This window comes from Brassica napus, chromosome C4 (genome assembly GCF_020379485.1).
Source record: "Brassica napus cultivar Da-Ae chromosome C4, Da-Ae, whole genome shotgun sequence".
NCBI classification, from domain to species: Eukaryota; Viridiplantae; Streptophyta; class Magnoliopsida; order Brassicales; family Brassicaceae; genus Brassica; species Brassica napus.
In genome coordinates, this window is record NC_063447.1 from 48,798,195 (window position 1) to 48,818,266 (window position 20,072).

At 31.5% G+C, this 20,072-nt stretch overlaps 1 protein-coding gene and 2 pseudogenes across 5 annotated transcripts; all 3 read right to left on the bottom strand.

Moving 5' to 3' along the window:
• Positions 1 to 1,491: 1,491 nt before the first annotated feature.
• LOC125574956 (PLASMODESMATA CALLOSE-BINDING PROTEIN 5-like) lies at positions 1,492 to 2,872 on the bottom strand. Of its 5 annotated transcripts, none has more exons than XM_048756343.1 (5): positions 2,728 to 2,826; positions 2,600 to 2,663; positions 2,258 to 2,513; positions 2,155 to 2,182; positions 1,492 to 1,831 (listed from the first exon to the last, which is right to left on the bottom strand). In XM_048756343.1, exons 3-5 carry the CDS (start codon positions 2,355 to 2,357, stop codon positions 1,639 to 1,641), a joined length of 321 nt encoding a protein of 106 aa, XP_048612300.1. In that variant the 5' UTR covers positions 2,358 to 2,513; positions 2,600 to 2,663; positions 2,728 to 2,826; the 3' UTR covers positions 1,492 to 1,638. The 5 variants fall into 5 exon arrangements, with proteins under 5 accessions (XP_048612300.1, XP_048612301.1, XP_048612299.1 ...); XM_048756344.1 differs by having other exon boundaries at positions 2,258 to 2,458; positions 2,728 to 2,743; XM_048756342.1 differs by having other exon boundaries at positions 2,600 to 2,872.
• Positions 2,873 to 6,743: 3,871 nt separating this feature from the next.
• Positions 6,744 to 16,974, bottom strand: LOC106394291 (annotated as a pseudogene).
• A 2,230-nt stretch (positions 16,975 to 19,204) lies between these two features.
• LOC125586336 lies at positions 19,205 to 19,890 on the bottom strand (annotated as a pseudogene).
• Between the last annotated feature and the right edge of the window lie 182 nt (positions 19,891 to 20,072).

The window sequence follows — 20,072 nt, forward strand, 5'->3', positions numbered from 1 at the left end:
ATATATACCTATAAAATATTATTATTTCATATTAGTTTTGGATTATTTTTTATATACATATATATATTATTATTTCATATTAGTTTTGAATTTTTTTTAACATTTTATTTTATTTGAATAGATTGAATGAAATATCCGGTTAAAAACATATAAATTTCCATATATTTGGACACTGAATATCTGAATGGTTAAATCGAATCGAATCGTATCAAATGGCTACAAATCAAATCGAATCATATCAGAATGTTGATAATCTCGACGAAACCAATCTGATCACGAATACCTCCAAAATCTAGATATTCTATCCATGCCCATATCTACTAGCACTCCGTTAAATAAAGGACAGAACTTAGGGGGTGAACCTTTAAATCCACCTCACCCTTTATGACCAATCAAAGTGACACATAGATTATTAATTAAAAAATATTAAATTAAACAAAAAATAGCTACAATAAATAAAAACGCTAATTTTAACGACGCTAACGCTTCAAGCTAAACCCTAAACCCTAAATCTTAAATTCTAAACCTTATACCCTAAATTCTAAATCCAAATTCAAACCCTAAATCCAAACCCTATACCCTAAACTCTAATCATAGACCCTAAACCCAAATTATATACCCTAAACCCAAAAACTAGACTATAAACCTAAACTCTATACCCTAAACCCAAGTCCTACACCCTAAACCCAAACCGTAAACCTTAAACTCTAATCCTAGATCCTAAACCCTAATCCTAGACCCCAAACCCAAATTATATACCTTAAACCCAAAAAATAGACTATAAACCTAAACCCTATACCCTAAACCCAAGTCTTAGACTCTAAACCCAAACCGTAAACCTTAACCCAAACCCTATAGCATCTAAGTTTGGGGTTTGAGTTTAGGGTTTACCATTTGGGTTTTAGGTCTAGGATTTGGGTTTAGGGTATAGGTTTTGGGTTTAGGATTTACGGTTTGGGTTTAGGATTTACCGTTTGGACTTATAGTTAATGTTTTGGATTTAGGATATATAATTTGGGTTTAAGGTTTACGGTTTGGGTTTAGGGTCTAGGACCTTGGTTCAGGGTATATAATTTGGGTTTAGGGTCTAGGATTAGGGTTTAGGGTATAGGGTTTGGGTTTAGGAGTTTGGATTTGGGTTTAGAATTTAGGGTATAGGGTTTAGAATTTAAGATTTAGGGTTTAGGGTTTAGCTGGAAGCGTTAGTGTCGTTAAAATTAGCGTTTTTATTTTTTGTAGCTATTTTTTTTTTAATTTAATATTTTTTAATTAATAATCTATGTGTCACTTTGATTGGTCATAAATGGTGAGGTTAATTTAAAGGTTCACCCCGGGTGAACTTAAGTTCTGTCCTTAAATAAATCATCCGATTAGTTTATGGTGAAAGGACAAAAAAAGAAGTTCTAAAACTTGACTAGCAAGAGCATCATTATCCCATATACCCATTTTAGGGGTTCTTAGTTATTCTTTAATACTTTTAAGTAGGAAAAGTGAGTTTAAAAAACTTAGTTAAGAGACTTAGTTAAAAGCATCAGTATCCCAAAAACCCTTTTAGGATCCCTTAACAACCTACATTGATAAGCTCTACCATGAAACAACACCTATCTAGTTCATGCTTGTCAAAAAAAAATATGAATACTAAGAAAGCTTCTTCGGTCTCATCAAGATGTGTTTGTCACTTACCAATTGACCTCTTCTTGGTTCTGAGTTTGTAAAAAGACCAACAAGATACACCTGCTGGAAACCCGTCAGCCACGGCTCATATCTGCTTGTCCTGCACCCATTGACGTTGTCATCCACAACTCGACCATTGCTGATCACTCTCTTACTGCAACATCCATGAGTGTTTACAAAGTATATTGGTTAAGTTACGCAAGAATACATAACAAATAAAACAAGTATGTGAATTATCTGAGAACAAAGCAGCACACACAAGTAAAATCCAAATACTTTCAATCATGTTCATCATCTTATCAAACACTCCAAGAACCAAACCTATTACTAACTTCACTCATACTCAAAACAATATTTGCTCATTCCAAAGAAATCGATGAACATAATAAAAAAAAGGAAACTTCAAATAATTCAAATCAACACAGTGGAAAATTCCTATTTATTTACAAAGAAGTATGAAACATCACTCAAACGCCGTACCTTGAATGGTATCTACAAGTTCCTTGACCTGAAAAACACACACACACACTGAATGATGATTCCAAAGTCTCAAATTTTAACCAAAAAAAAGACCTTTACTTACTGGGATTGATGGAAGTGAGAGCAGCGTTGTTGTTGAAACTACAAGCCTCGTCAGCGAGTCCGTTCTTCAAGTAATTGTTGTTGAAAACATACGAGGCCATCTTCTGGATATCCGTCGGGAGTTACAAGCTCCACCTCGCTGAATCTGACTGGAGTGGGAAGCTGAAGCTAGAGAAGCGTTACCAAGACGTAGCATGTAGGCCTTAATTATAACGAAGAAAGAATAGATCTTTTTGTTAGATCTCATCATTCAAAATCTGAGAATTAATCGCTGCAGAAGAGAGTCAGATTTATCATTCAAAATCTGAGAATTACAGAGGAAGGAGAGACGAAATAAACTCACATGGTCTGGTTTGGGCTTGTGGTGAATGGTTCCGACGATGATCAACTTCTCTTGCGTTTCAAATCTATACCAAAAGGAACGCAAGCTCAGTACAGCGATAGTAAAACGAAATTGAGGATTGATGATACCGGCGATGATTCACACCGGCCAAGAAAAACAGAGGAGAGATGAGAGAGAGAAGGACGAGTGTCCCATAAGAGACAGTCTCTTCCTCTCCTTAATTAAGCGACGGTTCTTCTGCTAAAAGATAATTTTTTTTTTAAATCACAATTAATTTAAAAAACTCCCTAAACAACCCCGATAATGATGCTCTAAACATATAATAACAAAGTAATAGTGCGTAATAAAATTTGTGTTAAAAATGCTTAATAGAAAGTTAGGGCTGGATCTAAGATTTATTTGCCATAAAAGTTTTGGTTAATTTAATATTTTTATTTGATAATTTTGAAAGTATGCGACTTATGTATAATAACGTTAATAAATGTGGGAGTAAAGCTAGTGTTTCATTCTGTTTTGCCACAACTAGTAATAACCATATGTCAAAAAAAAATTATGTTTCAATTTGTATATATTTTGCCGGATAGAATTGTAAATAATCTGTAGATTATAAAATGTATAATGTAGTAGTTACTCATTTATTATATCATATTTATAATATATATATTCTCTTGATTTTTTTATATTTTGTAGGAAATATTACTTTACATTTAATTTTATATATCTGTTAAGTCTTAAATTTAAAATAGTGATAAATCTTAGTTTCAATTATATAAATTATATTTTAATATAAATTTAATTCTAATATAAAAATGTAAATTATTTTAAGACTGTTGACATTTTAAATTAAAATCTATACAAAAAATAATGTAAAAATTAAAAAATGAATATTTGTATAAAATTTTATTGGTCCACGTGTTTAATAAACAAAAGTTGATTGAATGATAAAACAATGTTTTTTTTTAAAACTGAACCAAGTAAGACTTAAAACCCAGGTCATAAAGTATATCAATATTCAGAAAACATGCTAGTAAATACAATAAATATGAATATATATATAACTAATACAATCATCAATAAATTGTCTATTAAGTCAAGATTACATATACACTTTCAGTTGTATGGTACATATCTGCGACTAATCCATCAGTAAACGGCCCAGCCCATTAACAGTAGCTTGTCAAATTTTGATGACCGTTGTGCACAAAGTGAATCAAGCTGACTTCAAGTTCAACGATGAACTCAATTTTTTGTTTTTTATGTGCAGCTTTCAGTTGCAGAAGGCAATCAAATAAAGAGAAACCGAAGAGGTGTTTTGTTTCAATCAATAAGCCACCTCATATCAGTTACAAAAAAATTAAATAAGCCACATCACAGCTATTTCAAGAACACCGGTGCTAAGTGAGATGAGAGGGACGTTACAATCAGTAAGCATTATTTTGATGACTATTAGATATATGAACTTGATGGTAGCAATATTTTGGTTTCTATTGGCTTATTTATCTCCTAGTGGGTTCTTGACTTTCTATCGAATTAACACTTTGGGTTTGGGGTAGATGAAAATATGTAACTGTTGGTAGTAAATGAACATTTTGTTGCGTAGTTTAGAGATTCTTAGTCTCAGTTTTTGTTTTCTTGACGTTTTTTTTTAGTAACGATTCTTTATGTATGAAGCAACAATCTACAATGCGATCTTTTATTTGATGCAGATTTTGGTAGCTCCAACTATAGCCGCAAGTATCATCATTTTAGTTTAGACTAGTAGCTCCATTGTTGCAAGAAGGCATTCATTGTGGGTTAATAAAATTTTGCCAGTTTACTCATTTTCCAGAATTCGATTGATGTTTTTGACTAGTGTATCCAACAGATGTAAACTATGTGTATTATTGTATACATGTATAGAGGGAGATTTTAGATTGCCAGATTATATAATGAAACTTAATTGTTATACATAGTGTGGACACAACCCAAACATGGAGTCCCAAAAATTTCTAATTGATTGTTAGAGATGCCATGCACGTTTTGTTTTCACATCATAATGTAAGATAATTGGGTAAACGACCTATTTCTCTCTTAGAAGTATCATATAGTAACAGTTTCACACAATGTTTCACCCTCGTCTTAATTCCCCATTTATTGAATTTAAAAACGTATATCCCCATCGTTTGAATGTTCGAAACATATTTACACATAATAACTGGTTTGAATGGTTTAGAACAAAACCGTGATATGAAATCACTTATACCAAATATCAAACTAAATTAAAACATGACCCAGCTTTAATTTGATTTGTAGATCAACCAAATTGACAATAAACCGAACCTAACTGTTTCTCCTTTCCTGTGATGAATAAAAAAAATCACCTTCTTCTCATCATCTCTACCCAATATTTTTCTCTCCTCTGTGTGATGAGTAACAAAATTCACTCGCTTCTCTTTCATCTCTTCCACTTTGATTGATCAATGATTATTATTTGTTTCATTTCTTTCGCTTCTCTACATTTTTCATGAGTGATTTTCTTTTGAAGCAAACAAATGGGAGAAAAAAAAAACTGTAATCTCTGGTCTTTAGAAGAATCTGATGGAGAAATACATATAACAAACTTAACAAGAGAATGAATATCCAGCTTCATCATGTCTTACAGCTTCAAGTTCAAAGGTTTCTCTCCCTCTCTCTCTCTCTCTCTCTCTCTCTCTCTCTCTCTCTCTCTCTCTCTCTCTCTCTCTCTCTCTCTCTCTCTCTCTCTTCTTCCGCCTCTCGCCGTGGCGTTAATGGCGATATCGGACAAGAATCCCACTGCGTCGGCGTTACCGGTGCCGTCTTCACGAAGAATCCTCTTCGTGGTGGGGATATATGTTTTTAAATTCAATACATGAGGAATTAGGACGAGGGTGAAACATTGTGTGGAACTATTACTATATGATACTTTTGGTGGGGAAACAAGTCGTTTACCCAAGATAATTAGATTTTAATTAGTTTAGAATATAAAATATTATTGTCCCCCCCCCCCTAGTTAAGCAAGATCAAAGTCTCCTAGAATAAAAAAAGTAGTCTGTCGTAGATGTGTTTGATTCAATATTTATAGAGGAGGATTTAGATTTGTGGATTAAATAATGAAACTTAATTGTTAAGCATAGTTATGAAGACAACCCAAACATGAAGCCTTTTCAAGTCTAATTTTTTAATACAAAAATAAATCAAAGAGATTTAGTGATAAGCAGTAGGGGTGTCAAAATGATCTATAGGTCATGATCTGGCTCAGCTCAGCTCATTTTTTCATAAGCACGATCTCTATATTTTAAACTCATTTAATAAATGAGTTTAATGATCAAGCTTAAATTAGATCACGAGTTATATGAACGATCTTTAATAAACATGAGCTGACTCATGAGCTTGTTCATTTTTTACTTACAATAATATATTTTATATATTATATTTGGATAATTTCTATTTTTTATGTAAAAAAGAGATAATTTCTATATTTATCATATTTATCTTCTAAAATTAAAATGTCAAACCAAATCTTCTTAAAAGATAATATCTATATTAATCATATTTATCTTCTAAAATTAAAACGTAAAACATACATATAAGATATTGAAGATGAATTGGCTCAAGACTCTCACGAATAATAGGGATTTGGATCATTAGTTTTGTTTTAATTTAATTTATATTAGGTGTTGTATTTTTTATTTTTGTCATGTGTTGGTTTCTATTTAGTATTTAATATTTATGTTTTGGATTTTTTAATATTTAAATTTTGAACAATATTATAGAAGTTATTCTATCACTATTTTATTTTATAATTATTATTTTTATTTAGATCACGAGTTAAAAAAAAAACTAGACCAATCGCGGGTCGCCACGACACGTGGGACCGCTACAGTGATGAACTTCAGGAAAGAGGGGTTCAGCCCAGAGAGCTTTAGGAGAGAGGAGTTCATGGGATTGAATTATTTTTTTTTTCCTTGATTTCTGTGTGATCTCTCCCCATAAACCCTCAATGCGGATTCTCCGAGTACCCACGTTTTCTATAAGACAAAATTCAAACTATTTTAAATTTTTATTTTTTTTAAATAGTTTTTTTCCCAGTGGAGTTGAACCAATACCCCTTAAATTTTTACTAGATATTCAAGATAACAAGAACCTACATATGGGAAGACCAATTTACCTGTTGTGGGAAATCACCATTATCCAACTGTGAATTAATCAAAACTTTGGCAGCACGGTGAACAGGCAAAGGGTCTCTCTCCATTTGACCACCCATAATTAGAGCCATCATTGCTTGTCCTGTATTCACCACATTGGTCTTGTTTCCATCCAAGGGAGTATATTTCTTTCTGGGACAAGAGAGATAACTCTCTCCCCAACCACCTTCAATGTTCTGTGTCTCGATAAGAAACCGAACCGCTCTACGGATCGTCTCACAATTATGGTAAGTCTTGCCTGCAGCCACCAAACCTCGGACCGCAAAGAAGGTCCCATAAATGAAGCATACACCCCAGTTTCCATACCATGAACCATTAGGCATTTGCAAGTCCTCTATATATTTCACTCCTTTTGTTACAAACCCTTCGATTTCTTCCCGTCTATGGTCGGAAAACTGTTTCATAAATTGCATTAATGCCACTATGGCCGACCCCGTGCATTCTAGAGACCTTAAAAACGTTGTGTACCATACTTTAAATTAGTTTTAAAAAACACAAGATTTATTAACTAATAAAAATAGAAACAAGTAGGAAGTCAAGAAGGTTGCATACTCATGTTCGACGGTCGACTCCTCAACAAATTCCACAGGATTAAGCCACTGCATTTTAGTTTTAGGCATCGTTACATTATGCCCATTAGCCTCTTTTCATTTTTATCACAAAAATAAAACTTGAAACATATATTAAATCAGAACAATTAAAATAAATAAATGGTACCTCTAGCCAGGTTTTTCCAGGCGCTGGCTCCCATATTGCTATACCTCCGTTATTGCCCTGTTTGTATTTTACGCAAACAAATCGTTACTAACAAACTCTTAACATTTTGTTTAAGAGAAATCAAATGAAACCTTAATTAAAAGTTAATACTAATGATTTCTTTATCATAGATTTTTCTTGCATTAATTGTTAGTATAACGCATAGTATAGCTAACTATTGATTTTTTAATATAAAAAATTAAACTCTTTGTTAGAACTTAATCAAAAACTCACAAAAGTACCCTTAATGAGAAAAATAAAATAGCTACCTGCAAATAGAGAAGCATATTGATGGCATCATAAAGCCTCTCCACATCCATTTTCTCGCCAGTGAACTCAGACGGCATGCTTTCAAAGATCAGGCAACACTAGCCACATATATACATGATTTGTCAATAATCATGTTAAAACCTCATATAAGTACGATGGGACCAAAATATATTATATAGAATGTTTTGAAAAATCTACTCATCATTATCAATTAGTTTTGAATCAAAATTCCATTAGAAAATAGAAACAAAAATTGTATATCAGGAGTTTATTGACATCACAAATTTTGTTAGCTAAAGAAGGAATCCAAAAGAGATAAGACACACACCTTTAAACTCTCAGAAATACAATCACTAACATGCAACCCTTGATCTTTGTCTGAAATACTCCAACCTCCTTTTGATATGTCTCAAAACATTTTGATAAAGTCACCAGGAGGGTTCTCTAATCTGAGATTTCCTCAAGTAGGAGTATCCCTTTATAAGCGTTGACCTAATCTCATCATTAACATCAGCAGCTAACATCACTTGTAGCAAGAAGGCTGTATCCCATATTTGGCTACCAAAAGTCTACACAAGTATAATGTAGTATTAACTAAAAGAAAAATATTAATAGTGTGGAGAGTCTTCTTGATTTTGATTTGAAATATAGGAGTATGAGTTAACTAATTACCTGGATTTTCAGGCCATCCTCGCCAATCCATAAGAAGCCTGGGACTCTAGCGAGATGTTTCTTAAAATAATCACTCTTTGGGTCTTCAACCCAACAGGCAAGCATGTGAAATGGCTAGATATATCAAAAAGGAACATTTACAACTTGTTACACATAAAAGAAAATTATAACATCATACAAAAATGTTTACCTTTGGGATAGCTCCACCGGTTATGTATTGGGTGGCTTCGTCATGGTAGTGAATGATTTCCATTGTTTTCTGGAGAGCTTTATGCCTTATGAGCTTGTTGAAAGGCCAAAGGTTGAAGATATTCTCCGAAAACATATGAACAATGTTCCAAAACCAGTCTTGTACAAATGACTGTGGAAAGTAAAGATCTTCCTGCATATCATAATCACACTTTCATATATATCTGACATCGGAAGATGCATTTTACCCTAACACAACATGTACTTATGGTTTAAGTTACCTTTGCGCATAGATTGCGAGCTTGGCTCCAACAAATCTCTTCGTAAGGCTGATCATAAAACTCTTCACGGACCTGTAGAATGAGTGGTGTAGGTGTGGCTACGAACTTTTTACTATACAAGTCTGATAAACCCATGAAAACGTCCCGCAAATAAATCCATACAGTGCCTGCACGCATGATTATTTTATATATGAATACATTCTAAACAGCTACGCAGTAAAACTGAAATTGTATACATTGTTTGTTACTAATTCAATGGTAATCTGTCAATGCCATCATATATTAAGGGAGTCAAATTCAAACCTCCATTAATAGGAGAAGAATACGGAAGGAGCCAGAACTCAGGCGGGATGGGCTTGCAGCCAGACCAATGATACACTCCAAGAACCTAATTGTTAGACTTATTCTTGGGTTCACCTCCTAGGATGAACTTCTAGGTTTACCAACCAATAATATTGAGTTATTTCATATTCGATATCTTTTAAAAAAGGAAACAAAATATTGCCAAATTATATTATCTTTTTAAAATTAAAAGGTAAAAAAGAAATAAAAAAAAATAGTAGTAATTACAAAAATAAATATTTTTAACGTCGTCAGCAAAACATTAAACCCTAAATCCTAATCCCTAAACCCTAAACCCTTGGGTAAACCCTAAACTCTTGGGTAAACTCTAAACCCTTGGGTAAACTCTAAACCCTTGGGTAAATCCTAAACCCTTGGATAAATCCTAAACTCTAAATAAAAACACTAAATCCTAAAACTCTAAACCCTAAATCGTAAACCCTAAACCCTTGAGTGTTTTAGTGTTTAGTGATTTTGATTTAGAGTTTAAGATTTATCCTAGAGTTTAAAATTTATCCTAGAGTTTAGGGTTTACCCAAGGGTTTAGGGTTTAGGGATTAGGATTTAGGGTTTAGTATTTTGCTGACGACGTTAAAAATATTTTTTTAATTTTTTTTTTCTGTAGCTGCTATTTTTTTAATTTTTTTAATTTTAAAAACATAATATAACTTGATAATATTTTGTTTACTTTTTTTAAAGATATCGAATTTGAAATAATGAAATTCTATTGGCCGGTGAACCTTCATCCTAGGGGGTGAACCCAAGAATAACTCTAATTGTTATCACTTATAAGTAGCAATTAATATTAACAAATTAATAATGAGTGACTTTGAAAATATATAACCCCAGAGATAGAGAGTCGTAAATACCGAAAGCCAAGCTTTTCCGAGCAGTGGCGTATAGGTAGCACCACCATGGTCGAGGATCCATTTACGAGCCATTGCACAAGCACTCTTTATACCGTCATGATCTTCTTCTTCCCCAAATATTCTTAGGCAAATATAATTAAGGACCGTGCTGAACATAAAACTGTGGCTTTCTACGTGTATTCCCCAGCCACCATCCTCGTTCTAGATAAGAAGAATGAAATACTACTCGGTCAAAAAAAACAAGAATGAAATACTATTGACGTCACGTAGCGAATATTACTAAAATGGTGCATAATATGAGAATACCAATTTTTATATAACTTCAAAATAATCCCAAACATTAACTAATAAATACTCCTCTCTCTCTTCTCTGTTTCACTCTTTTTTTTCTTAGATTGTTTACCTTTTAATATAAGCACAAACAGTGTGATGTCTTTGATAAGAAATTTCAATCATTTAAATATCGATTAGTGATTCACCAATAACCAAAAAAATTACATATAAAGTTTTTGTTAACAGGGCGCATGCACAGTTCTATAGATGTTATATACGTCCTGATCGTTTATTCTGGAAGACAGCTATATGAACACACAACCTATGTCATTAATCAAATATCTGATGGTTATAGATGTAACGTAACAACATCTCTTTTCGATTGTTTGACTAAACTCAATATCTATCTATATATATAAAATCATGTTTACTCTCTCCCAGTGCAGCCACATAGGATGTCACGTCAGAAACTCAGCTCCTGTACGCGCGACACGTGTCCCTGTATGATGAAACTCATCGTTTTATTTATTCTGAAGTTTAATGGGCTTTCACGAGAGTCTTTGTTTTTGGTTAATTGGGCTGAAGAGATAAGCAAAAGCTTAGCCCATTTTTATCGTCACCTTCCTCAAGACGTCGGCACTAGATTTCTAGGGTTCTTTGTGTGTTTTGATTTTCATTCATCTCCGACGATGGAGGGAGATTCTGGAGAGTAATTTGTGATGAATCGTCATGTAAATTCCTTGGAGCGTGATGTTTTAGTGTCGTTTCGTCTCATGTTCTTCTCCAAGGAAGCGTTACAGGCTCAATTAATTCAATGCCATTAAAGAGGTTCTTAATTCCTTGACCCACTTCAACCACAATCTCTCATTCATTTCATCTTCCTCTCTTCCAAGCGGTGCATCTACAGCTATAAAAAGGTACATCTACATACCGTAAACATCATCCTCACAAATCTTAATAACAATTGAAACTTCTTTTATCAGTAGAATGGCGAATGCATCTCTCTCAGAAAAAAAGGAGGATGATACAGAGGAGTAATCTTGGGTTAAGAGCGATGGTGATAAAGAAATTTTTGATCTGAGACCTGGGCCAACTCTGAAGAATCTAAAGAGGGTTAATCTGAGGTAAATATTACACTGTAAAAAGCAACGCTTGATCTGAAATTAAGATATGTCCTTATAACCTTTCTCTTAAATCCTTTGGAATTTTTATTTTTGCTGCTTTAAAAGCATTAAGAGATTGGGACGGACCAGTGAAAAAATGCAAAAAAGTCAATGGAAAATGCTATATACTTAGATGAGATCATCATCATCATCATGTTCAATATCTCCAGAAGGCAAGTTGAGGCAAGTAATGAAACCATCATTCTCTGATTCACTATTTGCTTCAAATCTTAAGACTCTTTCTGATTTGGAAATTATAATTTTTACTGGAAATCCCTTTAAACGTTTCGATGCTATCACCATGAAACTGTGTATTCTGTTCTTCAGAGTTTAAGGGTGTGTGTTTCTACTTGATGTGTTTCAGGGTATTGTGAAACATCCTTTCAATGAGAAGTTATTGCTAGCTACAAGGAAGTTTGAAGAAACATTAGCGAGGTTTGAACTCATCTTCACTCTAATTACATGCATTACATATGGTCAAAACTGCATATCTCCAGGAAAACTATAATTATTTATGTAAGATAAATTCTTGGACCCGTATAATGTTGTTTTTGTTAGTTATCAAGATTTCTCTAGCCTTCAGTTTTAATGTCACTGTCTTGTTGTAAGTAAAATTGAAATTTGTTATGTTTGAAGTATTCAATATAGAATCAATCTCCCAGAATGAAAAATCTGAATCTATTTCTATTTTCTACTACAACTTACGAGACAAACGCCTTACTTGGAAGTGAGTAGCCAATAACCTAATCACCCAACATAATTATTAACTCTGACGCTATTAGGCAACACATTGTCTTTGCTTTGCTTTGGTAAGTCTAATCTGACTTGCTTTGTGTGTGTTAATAATTTCTAAGCTGGTTAAACAATATTTGAAGATATTATCATGAATTCTTTCAGGTACCAGTTGATAAGAGTACCTTCTAGAGGCTTCCGTAAACTACAAATTTGTAGATTTGTTTTAAGTTGTTAGGAAGGTTATGTTTACATTAAAAATATCTAACGTATATGGTGACCACTTTCGTGTGTATATATTATTTCACATTTATGTTAATTGATTAGAATTCAGTTTGGAGCGTTAATCTCTTCTTTGAACTTAACCATTGGAGCCCTTTGTAAAGTAACCATGACATTAAGCCTTCTAACCATCGAAAGTTCTAAACTGGACACTTGCATTACATACTAACAATTTTAACAGTCTACGGTGGGACCACCAGGAATATAATAACCAGCTCACCACAAATGTAACAATCCAAAAATCCCACTATTCCTTCAATCTATCAAACAAAACAACACATCCTTCCTACCTTTAATCGCTTCATTCATACTAATGATACTTTAACCTCTTTCTGGAGAGAACTTCTAACGTAAGCCTTTCTCTTTTCTTCTTACATGAGCTTCAAGACATTGGAGAACTCTGTGAAACAGTGCATCCTACGTGAAAGTATGCATGAGCTACAAACTTTATGTACTCCCCTAGCAACATGTAACACGAACTAAGAAATATTAGTTATTTATTGTTTTTCTTAATTTAGTTAAGGATAAAATAAATAAATCAATAAAATACTGTATTGAAATTGTGTAGAAAAAAGTTTTATTCTACAAAGAAATTAAATTAAAACAGAAAGAATACTTGATTAACTACATTCAGTAACCAAAACGTCTTTTATAAAACAGTTCTCTTTGAATTTTCCCTGCAGATACTATATGAGTTTACATAATAAAACCCGAGGAGAAAAATGAAAGCCAACAAAGAAATTTACATATTAGGGAAGAGCCGTACAAATAGAAGTTGTAGAATATAATATGCTCGCTGTAAAAAAAATATATATATAATATGCTCTTGATTTCTTTATTTTGATTTCACTTTGCAACATTAAAACAAAAGCAATGACATGATTCTCATGTATATTCCTCTTGATCATTATATCTTCCATTATTGTATAAATACAAATACTTTTTTTTTAGCAAAAAAAATACTTTTCTTTCCATCATTGTCTTAATATATAAATAAATCCATATAAGAAGACGTAAAAAGAGAATACGATTTCTAAAACCGCAATTAATGTTTTATAGTCAACCTTATGTATCATCGTTAGCTTAAAGGTCAAGTGATTACATAGTTCTATTTTATAAAATTGCAAATAAGAAACCCAATGATCCTAAAGCCGAGAACAAAAAGTTAAAGTGAGAATTCAAGTAGATAAAATAGAAGACTAATTAGATAACAATTAAATTTTATTTTAATTAAATTTATCTTTCACTAGCTGATGTATATGCTTTAGATATTAAAAATGATACTTCAAATTCATAAATTAGTTTTATTCTTATAATACAGTGGCAATATAAATGTATTATATACACTCAAATAAAATCATATATAAATTTAAATTTACTCAACAACCACAAAAGTAACGACATGATTCTAAAAATACAAAACTAGAGACGTAATACAAAACAACATAACATATAACATATAAACACATAAGTAAAACATATGCGCTAAAAAATAAAAGAGAACAATACCACCAAAATAAATATAACATAGTTTCATTAAACCAATCTCACAGTTGAATTATAGAATTCGAATATCATTTTTAATCGAAACGGATGGTCAAGAATGTTGAATCACATGAAATATATAACCAAACACTTTCAAATAACTTATTAAGTTAAATAAAATACTTAAATTTTCTGCACGTAGCGCGATTAATAATGAAAACCCTTAAATTCGTAAAATATGTTAGCCCAACACTTCTTCTCCAATTCAAACTATTTTTCAAAATCAAATTCACCAGTATTGTGTACTATAAATCATCTCCGGACGCATACGAAATAACTCATATCACAAAGTCAACCATGTTTGGTTCGAATGTAGGAACGAAAGTGAAAACAATGAATAAAGTGAAACACGATCTAGACATATTTAAATAGCCTATCTTGGTTGTATTATATTGTTTTGTTCTAAAATAAAAACCTCAGTTACATTCTGATTTAGTGCATTATCGTTTGACATAACAACTACGATATAAATAAAAACCACAACACGTGTTCAAAAAAAAATAAAAAAAAATTAAAAAAAAATAAAAACCACAACACAAAATTTGTTATACTCTGGTGATAACTTTTTTAATCAACATAAAATTTTGAAATGAAAATAGGATTATATATATATATATATATTATATAAATGGTGCATTTTTGATCAAAAAAATAATGTAAATGGTGTATTTACATCAAAACATACTTTGGACGAAGTGTAACAAAATTTTGAAAAGGTACATTTTCAAACATCTGTGAAAATAAGATAAATAATATTTAGATAATGGATCTGATTAGTTGGGTTATAAATGCAAAAATTTTATTGTGAGAACTCAGTTTGCAATTTTTAGTGACATAGTTGCAAGTTATCTGATCTTGAAAATAATACAATTTTAAATGTCTGATTTAGGAAAAAAACATAAAAATAAATAGGATTGTAAACTTAAAGGGAGAGAATCCATTAAATTAAGTACAGACTAATTGAAAACAAACGTTATAGTCTTATAGATGGTTTTAAGTGAAATGAAACATGTCCACAACTCAACCAATTAAATACCATAACGAAAATTTAATTAGTTTTTGTTTATTTTGCCTTTCACCTTATATATAATTTCAAATAACAAAAGAAAGTTAGATACTAAAGCTTTTGAATTGCGTAAGACAAAAGCAAAGAAATGATTTAAAATTATTTTATATTTTTCTAAGCTACTTATATTTTTATAATAGATTCTAAATTATATTTATATATATATATATATATATATATATATTAAAATAAATATGCTAAATATATAATCAAAATTAAAATTTAAACAGAAAACCCGGGCGTATATACATATATATTAGTTTTAAAACGGGACCATGCATCGTTTTATATATGTTATTTAGGGCATCGGAAGAAACTAACTTCAGTTTTTCAAAAATAAAATTAATATTTTGATTATATGGTTATGTTTTTTTTATGTGTAAATTGAATCTCTAATTAACACTTATGACATAGTCTATCTCACGAGAAATTGTCTTTGCTTTATTACCGAAAGAATCCTATGAGATATTCTCACCGGTGATGATCTTATGTCCTCGTTAGATTATCGATTATTTTAAAAGACAGATAAGCTATATTATAAAATAACTATATTATTAATCAAGAACCTGATGGTTGTACATGTAACGTAACATCTCTTTCCGATGTTCTTGAGAGAAGATTTTATCCAGATGGCCAGTGATATACAAGCATATGACCTGATATATTTTGAATTGTTGATTTGTTTTTATTCTCAGATAGACTTTTAATTATGATTTAGTTGTGAGAGTAGTAAAACATATAGCTCACAAAGGGGGCGATAAAGAACATGCAACCAGAGTTTTCAGCCGGCCAGTGTCCATCATCAGCCTGCAACGCAGCCATATAGAGTATCCCTCTTCTTAGTGCTTTCTCTGCGTCTTCATACGCTATTTTCTCTGCATCATCTATTACCACTCGCGGAATATTTTGCTCGAATTTTTTCTCTCTTAGAAACTTTTCAATAAATAAAAATATAAAAATAATATTATGCTCTACAACGTTACAGAAATTGATGTTAATGTGAAGGGTTTTACCTGCATACGCCATAGGAGATCTGCACTGGCCTTGTAGTGTGACCTATTGGCTGCGAAATTCCGTCGAGCCTCCTCGACCTCGGCTAATTCCTCTGCAGAGCCTGCGTCAGCATCGAACTCCCAAATTTGCCTCCCGAGATAATTGTTGGTGCTGAACAAGTAAGGGTCTTGTCCCGCCTCAGCTCCTATCCTCAGCTTCCACATTTTGTACCAATTCTTGTACCTACAAAGAACAAGTTAGTATGTACCAAATCTCTTGCCGAGGTGACTTTGTAAATCGTAACTCTTCAGCAACAGCTTGTCCTTTACTAATTAACTATATACTATATACTGTTCCAATATGAAAACTAATTGATGAGTTAAGTGATTCATATTCTTATATATTTTAACAAAGTTATGGAAAAGAAAGACTGTAAAAGTTAACCAACAAAGTCAAATTTGCGTTCTCAGATCCTCCTCTTTCACGTTTTAAATCTATTAATCTGTTTTTGGCTCTCAAATAAAATCAAAGGTTAGAGAATCCTCTGTAAATAACCCTTTTTTTGGAATGTAATATCTTAACCATAAAAATAAAACATTTTTAACTTTCAACATTATAAGTTAATATAGTAATTTAATGCATGATGATAAAAAAAGACAATAACAATCAGTACATATATGTAAAATGTAATTGCAAATCTATCTTAACAAAAATAAAACCAAGTCAAAATTAATAAAACATCTATAACTAGATTCTTATAAACACATTAATGAAAAAGGAAAATAAAACCAAGTCAAAATTAATAAAACATCTAAAACCAATTATTTGTGTAGTGATGATAACAAGTAAAGTGACACTATACAAATTCATGTGTTTTCTCGACATTTTTTCGCACAATGTCTTTGATCCTTTTGTAACACAAAGTAAATATTTGTTATCGTTAAAGGTGTGTTTATCATTGTCACATGTCATATTTGTGGGATTCCTAAAAGCACATTTGAATTTTCTTACAAGAATTCTCAATTTTTTTTTTATCATAATTAAACTGATCATGTAATTAAATTTTAATCAGACATAAAAGATTGAATCTTCCATTGATAGACATGTGTTTTCTAAAAACATTTTCAGTGGATAGTATCTTTAATTAAGTATCTCAAATACAAAATATCATTATTTATATACTAGGGTCGGTCCGCGTTACGCGCGGGATATGATTCACATGTGTTATGTATAACTATATCATTATATATTTTATTGTATGTGTTTTATGATAGCATTTACAAAAAAAAAGTGTACAATAACTTTCATGGTATTTAAGAATGTTTGGACGTAAAGGGATTAAATAAAAACGTTTTGCATTATTTATAGAATCAATTCGCAAAAATATATATGGCTACTCAAATTTTTGGAACTTTGTATAGAAATAGTTTTAAACCTCGTAGACATATAAACACAATTTTTTTTTGAATTATCAAATTAGGATTAATTTCAAAGAATCAGGTACTTTCACCCATCTTCATCATCACATTCTTTTTAGGGTGTAACTGGTAACAACTAAAAAGAATATGTGAAATGATAGGAATTACTATTTCTGGAATTTAATGGAATGAAATCAGTATTCCACTTATTCCAAAACGTTTTTGATTTGGAATGATTTTTCAAATGATAGTTAATTTTTTTCTGCAATGTTATGAAATGAAATGAAATACACATTCCACTTTTTAATTGTAACTGGTGAATTTTTTTTTGAATGCACATGAATTCTAAAAAATGCATTCCAGTTGCATCCTTAATCTCAAGAAATCTCTTTTTCAAGTTGAGGTTCTTTTTTATATAATACTTTTTTTTGTTACACTTCAAGATGAAGGTTCAATTTCATAATTTTGGCCTCGTTCTGTTCTACCAGAGATTTCAAAACATTCAATACCAAGTATTGTATATGTTTTTCTTCGATTAAACAAAATATCAAAATTATTAAGTAGTAAAAATTATTAAGTAATAACATTTTAATTAGTTTACATTTTTAAATCCACCAATATTAAAAATTATTAAATATTCTGAAACCTATTTTTTGAATACCAAGTATTATATATGTGTTTCTTCGATTAAACAAAATATCAAAATTATTAATTAGTAAAAAATATTAAGTAATAACATTTTAATTAGTTTAAATTATTAAACTCACCAATATTACAAAATAATGAAATATTCTGAAACTTATTTTTGACAAATCAATTCTTAAAATATCTAACAACAATATTTTTAAAATAAGATATTTACAACCAATATTATAGTTTTACCCAAAGACAACTATCTGATGATTTTGTTTTAAAGAAAATTGTATTAGCTATACTCTAAAATATAATCTTTCACATACAATAAGAAAATTTAAAACATCAATTATTCTTATTCGGAATGAATGAGTAATAGATTTCATTTTATATCCATAAAAGAAATTTATCAACCAAAAATTGAACAACAATCATCGATTTGGAAAAAGTTAAATATACATATAGAGAAAGAAATAACATGTTTACCTACCTAATTTATTTCAATATATAAAAGACTCAACATAAAATGTCATACATCCAAAGATTAGACAAAGACATGTGTGAATACACAAATCTGAATCCAGATCTAGTATCAAACGGACCTAAACAAACTAAATCATCATCACAGGTGTTCAGCTTTGAGCAGTCGGGCTGAAAGTAAAGTGAAGTAAAATTAATCAAACCATCAGAAGATTGTTGGAAACCGTTAACCGTGTATTCATGGTTTGGTCAAAAGCTAATAAGAGTCCCTTCCTTTTTGTTTTTTCAAATCGCCAAAAAAATCCAATAACCATATGCAGCTGGACAATGATGGACAGTTGGACACAGTCTATAAAATACGATAAAACTTTGATGCATAGTCTAACACAAAATAAATAATGGAAAAGAGATTTGCAAATTGCAAAGGTAAAAGAAATCTCATCCAAGTTCAAAACTTTTATAAAAAAGAAGTAAACAACACAACCGAAGGATATTACTAATCAAATGAACAATAATAGTAATCATGTGCGAACAAACTCAGAAGCCAAAAACTAAGTTTTAACTCTCTTCCTTTAAATACTCAAAACAACAGTTTAAGCTGATGAAGCCGCTGCCTTGTTCCTTGGCTTAGCTTCGGTACCTTCCCTGAAACTGGTCTTGAACCTGCGAGGCACATTGCGAAGATACCTCATCCTTCCAGTTCCTGTAGTCTTTCTACGGATTGTCTTCACACTCCAGTTGTAGGTCTCTTGCGAGTAAGCACAGGTGAAGCAACGGCTCTTCTGGATGTGGAAGCTGCGACGGCCACATCTCTCACACAGAGTGTGTGACTCTTGTTCCTCCTCTTTCCGAAACTCCCTGTTTCCTTCGTCATTGAAGCGGATGTGCGTTAACAAAACTTTAACAAAATAATAAGGTATAATATCCTGCAATCTAAATCAGAGTTGTCAGCAAAATCTAACACTCTTGAGCAAATTTATAAAAGAAAAATAATACAAAATGAAGGGTGTCAGTAAACCGTAGGTATGGCGACGGTAACATAAACAAAACCGGTCTCGTTTGACCAACTATTCATCTTAGCTACAAATTAACCAAGCGATCAAAAGGTGAAAGGTGGAAGTAGTATGGTACCGATTGAGTCTCAAAGAGTTTGAATTCTTGCATAGAGGCTTGAAGAGAAGATGATGATAATCCCGAGGAAGAGGAGGTGGAGCCTCCGTTCTCCATTGATGGCGATAAGGTTATTTACTAAATTCCCAAAAAATCAAATCAAAAGATGCTCATAAGAGATCAAAGGTCGTTAC

Coding starts and splice junctions, on each gene's coding strand:
- LOC125574956 (XM_048756342.1), bottom strand. CDS start 2,357: ATGGCCTCGTATGTTTTCAACAACAATTACTTGAAGAACGGACTCGCT. Junction 2,183..2,257: donor TCTCACTTCCATCAATCCCA/GTAAGTAAAGGT, acceptor TGTGTTTTTCAG/GTCAAGGAACTTGTAGATAC. Junction 1,832..2,154: donor ACTTGTAGATACCATTCAAG/GTACGGCGTTTG, acceptor TCATGGATGTTG/CAGTAAGAGAGTGATCAGCA.